This window comes from Phocoena sinus, chromosome 8, assembly GCF_008692025.1.
Source record: "Phocoena sinus isolate mPhoSin1 chromosome 8, mPhoSin1.pri, whole genome shotgun sequence".
Taxonomy (NCBI): Eukaryota; Metazoa; Chordata; class Mammalia; order Artiodactyla; family Phocoenidae; genus Phocoena; species Phocoena sinus.
In genome coordinates this window covers 24,083,658-24,098,002 of record NC_045770.1, presented here as the reverse complement: position 1 = coordinate 24,098,002, position 14,345 = coordinate 24,083,658, and the positions used below count along the sequence as shown (strand labels likewise).

Sequence of the window (14,345 nt, the reverse complement as noted above, 5' to 3'; positions counted from 1 at the left end):
CTAGTGCCTCTGTTCTGTTGGATGAGGCTGGATCTTGTCTTTCTGGTGGGCAGGTGCATGTCTGGTGGTGTGTTTTGGGGTGTCTGTGGCCTTATTATGATTTTAGGCAGCCTCTCTGCTAATGGGTGGGATTGTGTTCCTGTCTTGCTAGTTATTTGGCACAGGGTGTCCAGCAATGTAGGTTGCTGTTCGTTGAGTGAAGCTGGGTGTTGGTGTTGAGATGGAGATCTCTGGGAGATTTTCACCATTTGATATTATGTGTAGCTGGGAGGTCTCCTGTGGACCAGTGACCTGAACTTGGCTCTTCCAACTCAGAGGCACAGCACTGACTCCTGGCTGCAGCTCCAAGAGCCTTTCATCCACATGGCTCAGAATAAAAGGGAGAAAAAGTTGAAAGGAAGGAAGGAAGGAAAGGAGGGAGGGAGGGAGGGAGGAAGGAAGGAAGAAAGAAAATAAGAAAGAAAGAAAGAGGATAAAACAAAATAAAGTAAGATAAAATAAAGTTATTAAAATAAAAAATAATTATTAAGAAAAAAAATTTTTTTAAGTCAAAAAAAAAAATGGACCGACAGAACCCTAGGACAAATGGTGAAACAAAGCTATACAGACAAAATCTCACACAGAAGCATACACATACACACTCACAAAAAGAGGAAAAGAGGAAAAAATAATAAATCTTGCTCTCAAAGTCCACCTCCTCAATTTGGGATGATTCGTTGTCTATTCAGGTATTCCACCGATGCAGGGTACATCAAGTTGATTACAGAGATTTAATCGGCTGCTTCTGAGGCTGCTGGGAGAGATTTCCCTTTCTCTTCTTTTTTGGCACAGCTCCCGGGGCTCAGTTTTGGATTAGGCCCCGCCTCTGTGTGTAGGTCCCTGGAGGGTTTCTGTTCTTCGCTCAGAAAGGACGGGGTTAAAGGAGCTGCTGAGTCGGGGGCTCCGGCTCACTCAGGCCGGGGGGAGGGAGGGGCATGGAGTGCGGGGCGAGCCTGCGGCTGCAGAGGCCAGCGGGACGTTGCACCAGCCTGAGGCGCGCCGTGCGTTCTCCCGGGGAAGTTGTCCCTGGATCCCGGGACCCTGGCAGTGGCGGGCTGCACAGGCTCCCCGGAAGGGAGGTGTGGATAGTGACCTGTGCTCGAACACAGGCTTCTTGGTGGCGGTGGCAGCAGCAGCCTTTGTGTCTCATGCTCATCTCTGGGGTCCGCGCTGATAGCCGCGGCTCGTGCTGGTCTCTGGTGCTCCTTTAAGCAGCGCTCTTAATCCCCTCTCCCTGCGCACCAGGAAACAAAGAGGGAAGAAAACGTCTCTTGCCTCTTTGGCAGGTCCAAACTTTTCCCCGGACTCCCTCCCGGCTAGCTGTGGTGCACTAACCCCTTCAGGCTGTGTTCACCCCGCCAGTCATCTCCCTGCGATCCAACTGAAGCCCGAGCCTCAGCTCCCAGCCCCCTCCCGCCCCGGCGGGTGAGCATACAAGCCTCTCGGGCTGGTGAGTGCCGGTCGGTCCCAATCCTCTTATGGGAATCTCTCCGATTTATCCTCCGCACCCCTCTCCTGTGCTCTCCTCCGTGGCTCTGAAGCTTTCCCCCTCTGCCACCCGCAGTCTCCACCCGCAAAGGGGCTTCTTAGTGTGTGGAAACCTTTCCTCCTTTCACAGCTCCCTCCCACTGGTGCAGGTCTCGTCCCTATTCTTTTGTCTCAGTTTTTTCTTTTTTCTTTTGCCCTACCCAGGTACGTGGGGAGTTTCTTGCCTTTTGGGAGGTCTAAGGTCTTCTGCCAGCGTTCAGTAGGTGTTCTGTAGGAGTTGTTCCACGTGTAGATGTATTTCTGATGTATCTGTGGGGAGGAAAGTGATCTCCGTGTCTTACTCTTCCGCCATCTTCCCCCTTTCCCCCAAAGGGCCTGTTTTTTGTAGGTGTTCCTTTCTGGTTTCATTCCTGTATCTCCTATTTGCCCTTTATTCTTATGTTACTGCTGTAACAAGGCTTATTTATTTATTCGTTGTTTCTATTTCTGTGAAGATATAAATAAATTACTATATAGCAGAGAAGCAACCTTTCAGATACACTTTTATGATAGTCCCATATCTGTTTCTTAAACCTGCAAAATGGTATATACCACAAGTGTTTATTTTCTCTAGTGAGTTAACCCCACTTAACCTCGAGGTATCCCAACCATCAACTAAGACTAGTTTAAAAATATAATAGAAAAAAGTCCCTTTCACAATAATATAATGTGAGTGAACTGCCTAGGATTAATGTTAATAAGAATCATGCAAGACTGTATAAAATAAAATTACAAAACTGTGACAAGAAAGAATAAAGGAAAACTAGGATAAGGGAGAAGTCCCATGTCTTAAATGGGAAGGCAGTGAAAAATGTCAGCTCATTTCTAATTAATTCATAGACAATGAAATTCCAGTAAAAATTTTTATATCATGGAAACATGATTTAAAAGTTTATCTTGAAAAATACATCGGTGAGAATGACGGAAATGTCTTTGATAAAGGCAACAGGTGAAAGTGGACTCTATCTAATCATATGAAAGTGAATGGTAAAGCTTTAGTAATGAAGATGATATAGTTCATGACATAAAAATAGATTAATAGCCTTGAAATGGATGTTTATATATACATTTATAAGAAATCAGTATATAGCTTTGACTTTTAGGAAGTTCCTGAATAAGCCTAAAAATGCTATTAACTCTGGGTATGATGAGATTATGGGTAATACCTGCTTTTTAGTATATTTTGAATTGCCCTAAATGAACATTTTTTTAAATTATAAAAATAATTGTTAAACTAAAAACACCAAATAGTTAGGGGAGTAGGGAAAAAGAAATTAGATCTACCCTCCAAAATTCTGATTGAGTCAGGCTATTGTAATTGAAAACTGAACTTTTTTAGAGCTTCTTAATTGCCTACAGAAATAGAAATATAAAACTCACTTGTTAGTTGGGTGAGGTTGAGGGGTGGGAAAGCGTGAAGAAAAGTACACTTTTTCGTAATACCTTCAAGTTTGTGAGAAATTTGTCATGTGAAACTTTGTAGGATATTAACTAATATAACTGATGCTTTCTATTAGCAGTTAACAACAAAACAAGTTCTTATGGAATGCTAAGAGCAGAAGTTTAAAAAAGATCTGTGAGATCTATTCTGCAGAAGGACTTCTTTGGTGTGGTTTAGATCAGTGCTGTTCAAATTTAGCAGGCATTGTAATCCCTGGAAGGGTTTGTTAGAACACAGATGCTGGGCTTCCCTGGTGGCGCAGTGGTTGAGAGTCCGCCTGCCAATGCAGGGGACACGGGTTCATGCCCCGGTCCAGGAAGATCCCATATGCTGCAGAGCGGCTGGGCCCGTGAGCCATGGCCGCTGAGCCTGCGCGTCCGGAGCCTGTGCTCCGCAACAGGAGAGGCCACAACAGTGAGAGGCCCACGTACCGGGAAAAAAAAAAAAAAAAAAAACACAGATGCTGAGCCCCTAGAATTTCTAATTCTAGGATGGAGCCTGAAAATATGCATTTCTAGCCAGGTATCAAGTGATGCTGATGCAGCAGTGTTTCAGGAACCGTACTTTTAGACCCACCAGTCTAGTTACTTTGCTATCATTTGATCTAGCTTAATTATAGGACAAAGTTGATGAGCTGTTAACTGTCCAGGTACTTTAATGTGGCAGGTACTTTAACGATTTTAGAGGGCAGATATTCAGTAACATGAATGAAAGAAAATTTTTATGCTCTAAATGCCAGACTTTTAGATAGCATAGATGATGACTGAAGAACTGGGATACAATGTGTTGCAAAAAGTTTGGGCTCTAAGCTCCCCTGTTGTTTTCAGAAAGCCACTCAGGTTTCCAAGCAAGTAACACAGTTTAGCTTCCAAAGTTCATTGCTATAAAGCATGAGAGAGAGAACGCCCTAATCTAAAATATTTTGAAGGCAGAAATGACTAAACTCTATTTCTACTTTATGACTTTTTAAATATCTGATTTTTACAGAGAACTATTTTACCGATTAAATAGTGGAGTTATTTAATGTTACACATCTGAATATTAAAAAATAACCACTTAATATGAGAGTTTAGGTTTGACTTTATTGTTTAGAATTATAATACTGGGCCAATAGATATATGTTATTTTGAGATTACTCCAAGAATGTGAAAGTTATGTTATAACTATATTGCTAGTTGTTCTTGATTTCAGTTAATGTTCCTGGAAGTTCTATAGTGTATGTAGGGAAGCAGTCTGCCTAGTCCAGGTCTTCTGTGGAGTCATTCCCAATCTGGCATTCAGGTGTCCTGTGATCATTGTGTCAACAAGAAGGGTCATTGACTTCCTGAAATTAGCTCTTGGTACCCAGATGTCAGTATACAACCTCAAAAGGAGAGACCTGTATATTGAGGCATACCAGATACCTTTCATCAGAGAGAATCACATGGGAGATGAAGGAAGACAAAGTTCTTATTGTATGTGCTGACGCTGAGACATAGCCCTCTGATAACTAGAATCATGTGACTGGACTAATTTATCTCTACCAAAACTACATTTTTAGAAAGTATATTGAACAACTATTCTAAAGTCTTAGATATGAGAGGATTCACTTTTTAAAATCAAAGTCTTATATAAACAATATTTACGTGCAGAAAGAAGCTTTGTACTTAATTCTTCATTATGCCTTATGCCAATAAATAATTTTTCTTCTTTGTGATATATCTTCCTTCTCAGTCAGGATTCTGGGAGAGAAGTCGTAATTCCCTAAGGCATTCACTGTATTTAATGAATTAACTTCATTTCTATGTATCTAGGATGGTACTAGCTATGTACCTTGAGGTAATTTGAGAAAATAGTCATCAATCATTTTTTGTGACGCCCAGGCAAAATACTCAGATTAAATAGGCTATTCCAGGGAATCTTAGTACCGGAGGAAACACTGCCATTTGCCTTTTGAAACTTGAATTCAACTGTTTTTACATCAACCAACATCACAGTTGAATTCTGAAATGAGATAGAAAAAAACCAACCTGGTCCTTTCTAGATCAGTCTCTTAACAAAAGGCAAGGGTTTGATTTTTTTCCCCGTAACTAGATATTAATAGAGAGTAATTTTGGAAAAGATATCTTTGATGGAATATACTAGGAGGCAAGAATGTTAATGTGATCAAGCATTAGGGGTCACAGCTAGCTCAAAGATAGGGCTGGGTTTTCTGGAAGGAAGGCATTTAGAGCTACTTAAGCAGGAAGGAAAATCGGTTGGAAAGGCTATGAGATCTGTTCATTCATTTGTTCAATAATTGTTTATTTACATGCCTAGTGTTGTGTTAGATACTCTAGTAGGTGCTGGGGATATAAAAGTAATAAAACATAGTCCTAGTTCTTAAGGAGCTCACCAGGGGAAACAGACACACAATTATAATGCAAACTGTTAAGTACATTTTTAGAGAATGAAAAGAGCTAAAGATAGAGGAATCATGCTTATCTTTAACACCACTGGGGAAGGCCCAGGCTGAGGGCAGGAAGAAGCTCCAGTGCCACCAGGGCACAGAATAGGGAGAGGCTTGGGCACCAACTCCCAGTGGCCCCTCAACACAAGGCCGTCACCCACAGGGTCACTGTGACTTATTGGAGCAAACAGAGTCTTCTGGGCCAGGGTTCTTCTAGCTTGTTTTTCACTGTACCCAATTAGGAGGCCTCACCGCATTAACAGGCAGCCAGAACCTGTTTAATCGTTGCTTACTAAAATGCCTGTAATCCAGCACTGCTCCTCAGATTATGGCCCTGCTTCTAAAGAGAGGGCTCCATTTTGGGAGCCTCTTGGCCCTGAGAGTGAGCAGAGGCTCAGGAAGGATACACAGCGTGAGATTCACAGTCACTGTCCTTCTTCCGCTGCTGGAGACAATTTAACATCTGAGGGAGTTTGAGAGGAAAGGAGGGACCAGCCCTCTCTGCCCCGCCTCATCTGCCTCTGACTGTGCTCCTATAAGAAAATTGATAAGTAGCCTGAAACCCATGGTACCAGGTCCTACCCTGTGTCCATGATCCTTGGCAAGCCCTTCCACTCACCCCCTTAATCAGAGTGGGTGGACACAGAGCAGAAAGAAGCCTGAAAAAGGCTTTAAAGCACAAGCCTTTTGCAAGGGCCCCTCTCAGTAACTTCAGGGCATGGCTTCTGTTCTACAGCCTCCAGGACCTGGGCCTGTGAACATCCAGGGCTTAGCCTTAGGATCTGAGCAGCAGTATGTTCCTAAGGCTGAGCCCCACCAGCTAGCTCATCCAGAACTAGCCTCATTTTGGCATATTGGAGACAGGGTGCTGGCCCTGAGCCTACTCATCTAGAGAGGACAGTCGTAAAGGGTTCAAGTCCCAGACACTGTAAAAGCTGGGGTAGAGCCTCCATGAGAGGAACATGAGCCCTGCTCTGGAATCACAGCTGTAGAGGACCATTTCAGGGGAAGGGCAGAGTGGGCAGAAGAGAGTAGGAGTATGTGTGCAGGCAAGGAGGTGGGGGGAGTGGTGACTTAAGACAGAAACATCTTATTCCCTATATCCTAATTTTGTTTCACTTCAGGGCTTTTCACTTCCCTCTGCCTGGAATACTGTTCCCTCAGATCTTTGCATGAATTATTATTCTTTCAGGTTTTTCTCTAATGTTACCTCTTCAGAGACGCCTTCTCTGACCACGTCTCTATTACTCACTTTTTTAAATGTATGTTTTGTTCTAATACTTGTTACCTGGCATCATTAAATGTCTATTAGTGTATACGTTCTGACACCAGAATGAAGCTTTATGAGGGCATGGTTTTCATCTGCCTCATTGCCACTCTATTCTCAGTGCCCTAGCACCATGTGTAACACATAATAGACTCTCAACAAATACAGTTAATAAATTAATGAAAGACCTCCTTCATGTTAAGACACAGAATATAAAACAGTAAAACTTGAGTACATTAAAATTAAAAATATAGAATTAAAGATACTGTAAAGACAGGTGGCTGAGAAAATGAATTTTAAAAAATTCATTAAACACAAAAAGGATTGTTATAATACTACTAACAACAAGAAATTTATATATAGAATATGTGAATAGCTCTTACAGACTAGTAGTAAAAAGACAAGCAGGTAAGAAAAAAGGTAAAGAATACAAACAGCCAGTTCACAAGAAGAAAACATTTGAATAGCCAATAAATCTTATCAGATTATACTCTACTGGGAATCTGGAAAATACAAATGAAAACCACAGTGAGATACTATTACACACCTCTTGGATTGACGAAGTATAGAAGTCTGACAATACATTGGGAGGTTATAGAATAAACTCTGCTAATGGGTATATAAATTGGTACAACTACTTTGTATAGTTACTTGGCAATATATGGTTAACTAAGTTGAAGATGCGTATCCCGAATGACCAACCCAGCTCTTCAATTTCCAGGTATGTGTATACCCTAGAGAAACTGAAATATATTCATTAGTAGATTAATTAATTGCAGCAGTGTTTCAGGGAAATCTGGAAATAATGTAAATGTTAATCAATATTCCAATTGTATAAATTGGATAATTGTGGCATATTTATACAAAGTACAGTTGTTAAAACGAATGACTTAGGATTAAATGTACTAACACAGTTAAGGTAAAACAGTGTTGAGTGAGAAAAAAACAAATTGCAGAAACATACATATAGTGTAAATACTCTTTATTTAAAGCTTACAATTACTTATGTATGTATAGCTTTGAAATAAAAATACTGTATACCCCAAAATACAGGAACATGATAAGCAAGTTAGCAGTCATCTTGTTGGTAGGGAGGGGCATAAGGTCAGTGAAGGGTACAAAGAGAGCTTTGTCTCTTTCCCAGCAAATATGAATAATAATAGATTTGATAAAGCTGTTTAGTAGGTAAAAGGGTGTTTGTTTATATTATTTTCTACATTTTATGTATATTTATAAAATGTCATAATTTTTAATCTTCCCAGTAAAATTGCTTTTATGTTTAGGAATACATTTCCTCTTGGTGAAGCTAACGAGACTCCGAAGCAAGAATGCATACACTTTCAATTATTAAAGTATACTAAAATTGACACTACATTTGATATTTTCCAAAGTGAAATTCTTTGAATTTGACATTAAAAGTATAGGAAAGCAAAGTTAATTCCTCTGCTAAATGGAACAAACTAAGTATGGCTCAGTCACAGATGATGAGTATAATTAACAGGATTGACCTCTCAGGGATCATGGAGATTGAGAGAAGAGCAGGTTCTCAGAAGTCTATGCAGCAGACTAGAAAATCTTATTCTTTGAGCTTGTTTATTTTCAGTTGCTTTCTTCCTATGGACAGAAAAATAATAGTATAACTTGAAAAAATGCTTCACACTGACTCTGATAGTTGAATAATCATCACATGCTCTTTAATGCCTTTCCATAATCAAAACATACTTAATCTGTAACTTCAGGTGGTTCCCCTTTCTCAGCGAAGTGGTGTTCTTGAATGGTGCACAGGAACTGTCCCTATTGGTGAATTTCTTGTTAACAATGAGAGTGGTGCTCATAAAAGATACAGGCCAAAGGATTTCAGTGCCTATCAGTGTCAAAAGAAAATGATGGTGAGTAACACTCAAAAATATAAGTTATTGCAAGATTATCTAATAGCTTATTAAAACTGATATCAAATATTATGGAATGTAAAAAGTTTTAATTTCATCAGGTAATTGTTAATGACAGTAAATATAAGAAAGTAAGCTCACCAGAATGAAAGTGTGTGTGAGTGAAAAAGGAAGGTTTTTAAACTATGTTGTGTCAACCCTTGTCCTATGAGAACAACATTATTCAGTGTATGCAAATTTGCTTCTAGTTTGGGGTAAGCTAATTCTTAACAAAACAAACAAACAAAACACTAACTAGAACCAAAAAAAAAACCATTATGAAATAGAGACATTCAAAGACATTTGCCACATCACACTGGCCATCTGGTCTGACATTCATTCACCCAATCAGTGACATTTATTGAATGTGTCCTCTCTACCAGATACTATGCTGAGACTTCACAAATATGACTAATCACCATCATACTTATCCCATTTTAAGATGAGAAGAAGTTCTGAAAATTTTGCTTACTCCAGGTCAATGAGCTAATAAATAGTGGAGCAAGGATTTAAACCTTGTCTGTCCAACTCTAAAATCCATTTACTTTTTCTTTTGTTGTGCTTTCTGTTATATGTTTTTTAAAATGTATGGTAAAGTACTATAGGGATTGTGATGGAAAGGTACTGTGTAGGCACAGAGGAGGATGTGATCAGTTCTACCTGGGACAGGGAGGAGTGGAGAGAATCAGATTCAAGAAAGACTTCATAGAGGAGATGGTATTTGAGCTGAGTTTTATAAATGAATTGGTTTTCCAAGCAGAGGAACATACAAGCAAAAAGGAAGGAGGCATGAACAGGCAGGTAAAGATAGCATAGGCTTAGGTTTTGAGGAGGAATAGATGAGATTGAAGCAGTAGTCGTTAGTCAAAAAATGGAATGTTATGAAATGTTAAGAAATTTTCACTCTATCCTGTAGGCAATAGAGAACCCTTGAGAAGGATAGTAATATCAGATTGGCATTTTAGAAAACTCTGACAACACTTATATTTTTGAGGGTTATATTTTTGAGAAAGCTGACTAGAGGCATGAGGCGGAGTCTGAACTAAGAGTAATAGCAGTAGGAATGGAGAACAGGCAGTTCATATAAGAAATATTAAAGAGGCAAAACTTAGATGATTTGGTTGCTGTTTAGAAGTGGGGTTGATGAAAAAAGAGTATCAGTGGCACCCAGTTCCCTGGTTGGTATGATGGAGTAGGTGGAGAAGCTATTTACCGTGTTGGTGAATAGAGGAAGTGGCTGGGTTTTGCCAAAGATGAGAAGGTGAATTAGTTTGGATTTGGAAATGATCCAAGTGAAGATGTTGAGTGGGAAGTTGGAGAGGCACATCAGGCTGGAGCTTATTAAAGATACCTGAGCCAAAGATACAGATTTGGAAGTATCAGTCCATAGATGAGGATTGAGCCTTTTGAAGTAGATGTGCTTTGCTTCAGGAAATTATTATATAGTAAGGAAATGTTGAAGGACAGATCTGAGATGTGTCAGCTGCTTTGCCATCCATCCGGGATTGATTTTTCCATTCTTTCTCTTTTTCCTGTTTCCTATCACACGCCTAGTGCTGGGATACACCTAAGACTATCTGGAGCTACCTTTGGCATTTTTGTGTTTACTTCCACATAGCTTACAGAATCATTCAAATTAGAATTGAATTAAAACAAATAACAGTCACTGTTGGTATGCCACCTTCCCCTAAAATTAAGATGAAAACCCTAAAGGGATTATAGCTTGTTATTAATTGCTTCCCTGACCAGACTTTTAGCTTCTTGTGGGTAGAGATAATATCTTGTTCATCTTTTTATTGCCTTTATATCTATCATACTATTTTCCTATTGAAACTCCTAGTAGACTTCAGTTAAATTAGTTGAACAGAATATTCAGAAAATAATTTTATATTTTATCTATTCAAGGATGTACAAAAAAAGTCTTTTGAAGAGAAATATGAAACCTTCATGGAGATTTGCCAAAATTTTCAACCAGTTTTCCGTTACTTCTGCATGGAAAAATTCTTGGATCCAGCTATTTGGTTTGAGAAACGATTGACTTATACTCGGAGTGTTGCTACTTCTTCTATTGGTAATCTTCTTATACATTTTAGTAGATTCAGCACTTCCTACATTCTGAGTTACAGGGGGATGGTGGTGGTGATGGTGTTTGTTAATCAGACCATCTTCATCATTAGATCATTGTGTTTCTTTTTCATCCTGATTCTTAGCTACTAAATGTAGCTCTTAGCTTTGGCAGGAGAGAATTTCTTTTTTCCAGGTAGGGAAATAAAGACTGGTTATTTTTCTTCATTGCTTAATAGTGAATATGGCTTATTTTCTTTCCCCTCAATGTATTATTTTCTGGGATTTTTCTTTGGAAAATAATAAAACTCGTGATAATTCCATTTAAGTTATTTCCTTTAATTATTGTTGTTCTTGCATACAGCCTCTATAATACCATGATATTAACACCCAAAGATTGATTCTGTTTAATAGAATTTTGGTTTTGGAATAGAAATAATGATATACATTTAAATATTCTGTGTACAATATATATTTTGGCTTTTTTTATTTCTGAGAGATTGGCATAGTTAGGGCAGTTAACAAAATCTTAGAGTATGAGAACTAACAGGAATATCAGTGATCTATTGTTTTTTAATTAAAGACCACTCTTTTCATCACTTAGGTACAATACACCAGGAAGGCAGGACATGTATATTTTGAAAATTTTCTAGGTAATAATGAAACCCTCTTTTTTTCTACAGTGAGGATCATTCATCTGATTCAACTGATTTAGTTTACAAACGAGAAAGTAGGCCCAGTTAATGACAGAGCTAGCCGTGCACCCCAGGCATCCTGACACCCTTTCCACTATTTTTTTGTAACACCTTATAGTGTGTTTCATTAGGTTAAAAGCATTTTAAAACATGTTATCATCTGTGTTAAAAACAGAAATGTAGTTTTTCCTGGATATATACCTGATGAAATGAATTATTGACTAATTTGTGTTAAATATAATTCATCAAGCAGAAGAAAGTTTCACTGAAGAATGAAGAATTTACCCATAGGCGCCTCAGTTTAAAAGTATACTCAATAAATATTTGAGTGTATATGGTGCACTGCTTTGGCCCTGGTAAATAATGGGTCTCAATTTTAACCACACTCAATTTTGAAGTATTAATATTTTAATATATGTGCTTATTAGTAAATGGAAAACTTTTTAAGCAAATCATCTAGGATTTGTAAAATGCAGTATAGATGAAAATGGCTGGCAAGATTTGACTTAAACTGAAAATGGCCAGTTATGTACATAATTTCCTTCACGTAGGCAAAAAAGCCTAAGCTACTTAAAAATTATATAGAGTCAGTGGTATTAGTTGAAATTATGGCTACTTGTGTTATAGAAATAGATGATATCAGTAATTTCAGATTGTTTTTTTTCTAGTTGGTTACATACTTGGACTTGGTGATAGACATGTACAGAATATCTTGATAAATGAGCAGTCAGCAGAACTTGTACATATAGATTTAGGTAAGTAACAAAAGATATGTTTCTTTGTTCAGTAAATATTTGGTCATCAAGAAATGTTGTTTGCCTACCAGGATATTGCAAGTATGAGAGAGAGAGAGATCAAAACAATAAATATTGTTTTAAAAAAAGCATAAACACAGTGATGCTGGAGGGAGTAGCTAATTCTGCCTTGGATAATGAGTGACATTTAAGCCAGATCTCAAAGAAAGAAAGGATAATCTAGAGAGAGGATAGAGCAGATATGAAGGGAGGAATAATGAAGTTGTAGCATGTTTTAGGAATGGTGAGACATTAAATGTGGCTGGAGTGAAGTTTGCATGTAGTTGAGTAGCTTGAGGTATAGATTGGTACTAGATTATAAAAAGCCAGGCCAAGAAGTTTCAACTTTAATCTGTTAAACAACGGGAAGTAAATGAAGATACATTTAATCAGGACATAATCTTATTTGATTATTGGAAAGATAATTTGGGGAACAGTATCTGTGCAGTAGGAAAACAAATTAGGATATGTTATAATAGTTTAGACAAGATAATGAAAGAAATGATTTGGACTAAAGTTGTATGAAACAGGAGTTGGATTTGGGGGACATTTTTGTAGTAATTTTGCACCAGTGATATTAGATGTGGAAATAGTGGGAGAGGGAACTCCAAGCTAACTGAAGTTTCTAGCTAAGGAAAACAGCAGGTTTTGTAGAGAATAAGAAACTGATGAGTTTAGTTTTGTATGTTGTTTTGAGGTATTATTGGGATTTCCAGGGGAAGTAGACAGTTTAATATATAGGAAAGCAAAGATGTTGAACGTAGTAAGAGATGTAGAACTTTTCAGCAAATAGATTTTAGTTGAAGTCATTGGACTAGAGGAGGTTCTAATCTTGTACGTCATCCTTGATGACGAGAACTAAGGATGGAATTGTAAGGAATCTCAGCATTAAAAAGGCTGAGTCTTGGGAATTGCCTGGTGGTCCAGTGGTTAGGACTCGGCACTTTCATTGCTGAGGGCCCAGGTTCAATCCCTGGTTGGGGAACTAAGTTCCCACAAGCTGCACAGTGAGGCCAAAAAAAAGGCTGAGTCAGAAAAGAAAAAAATAAATGAGGAATAACCAACAAGTCATAGAAAGTAGAGGTAGGGATATCTTGGAAGACAAGAGAGGATAAATTTTCATGGAGGAAGAAGTGCTGTGCTCAGTAGTATCTGATACAGAAAGGTCAAATAAGATGAATGCTGAAAATAGACCTTTGAATTTAACAATTAATCTTAGTAAACTTTGGATAGAATGGAGGAAGTAAGATTGTGAAAAGGCAAGGATTAAATGGAAGTTAAGGATGTGTAGGCTAAGAATGTGAAACTGTTCTTCAAGAAATTTAGAAGTAAGGGAAGAATGAAGAGAAATTTGCTGCAGAGATGGGAGACACACATTTGGTCCCCTCCCCCCACTGCTTTTGGTTTTGAGGGTTTTTTGTTCTTGTTCATTTGCTTTCTTAAGATGGGAGATACTTACAGGAGAGAGACAAAGATAATTGAAATAGCAAGGGAAATCATGAAGTATGTGAAGGTGTAGAGTTGGCTTTACACTGGAAGCGTGTTAGCTTTTCCTCCAAGAGAAGAAAGGATGAGTGCTAATAGGAAAGTCTTCAGCTAGAGGGGAAAGAATTTGAGGGAAATTATATTTGCTATTCTGTTTTCTCTGAGAACTGGAAAGCATGTTTATTTGCTAATAATTGGAGGGATGGTAATTGGCCTTAAAAGAACAATAAAATTTTAAAAGTGGGTACCATGGAAATGAGACCAACGGCTGACTAGAAAGGCATAAATAAAAAAGATATGCCAAGCATTTTAAGGGGCATTTTAGGGTGATAATCCTAAATTTGTAGTGTCATCATATGATTTCTTCCAAGCACCCTCAGCATCCCTGGAATTTAAGTTCTAGTTTGAAGTGGTAAGTGTGGAGGAACAAGGGGCCAAGAAGATTTGAGTTACTAGTGAGAGTAATCAACTTTGCAGGCTATACCCTGAGCTGAGTAGGGAAGGAAGAGAGACTAAAAGACTAGAAATCTCAGTGAGTTTGAAGATTATTTAACACGAATAAAGGGGTAGAAGGAGAAGAGGTTTTAATTAAAATGTAGAATTTAAGATTTCTTAGAAATTACAGTTTTAGGAGATTATAAGTTCTATAGTATAAGTTTTTGCTAAGTGGTTTGCTA

General features: G+C 38.4%; 1 protein-coding gene across 1 annotated transcript in view; it reads left to right on the top strand.

Annotated features, from left to right (window-relative positions):
• The window catches only part of ATM (ATM serine/threonine kinase), a 140,030-nt gene that overhangs the window by 114,805 nt on the left and 10,880 nt on the right, over positions 1-14,345 (top strand). Inside the window, 3 exon segments of the mRNA XM_032640231.1 lie at positions 8,442-8,591; positions 10,536-10,701; positions 12,058-12,144. Coding sequence (XP_032496122.1) covers positions 8,442-8,591; positions 10,536-10,701; positions 12,058-12,144 — 403 coding nt within the window.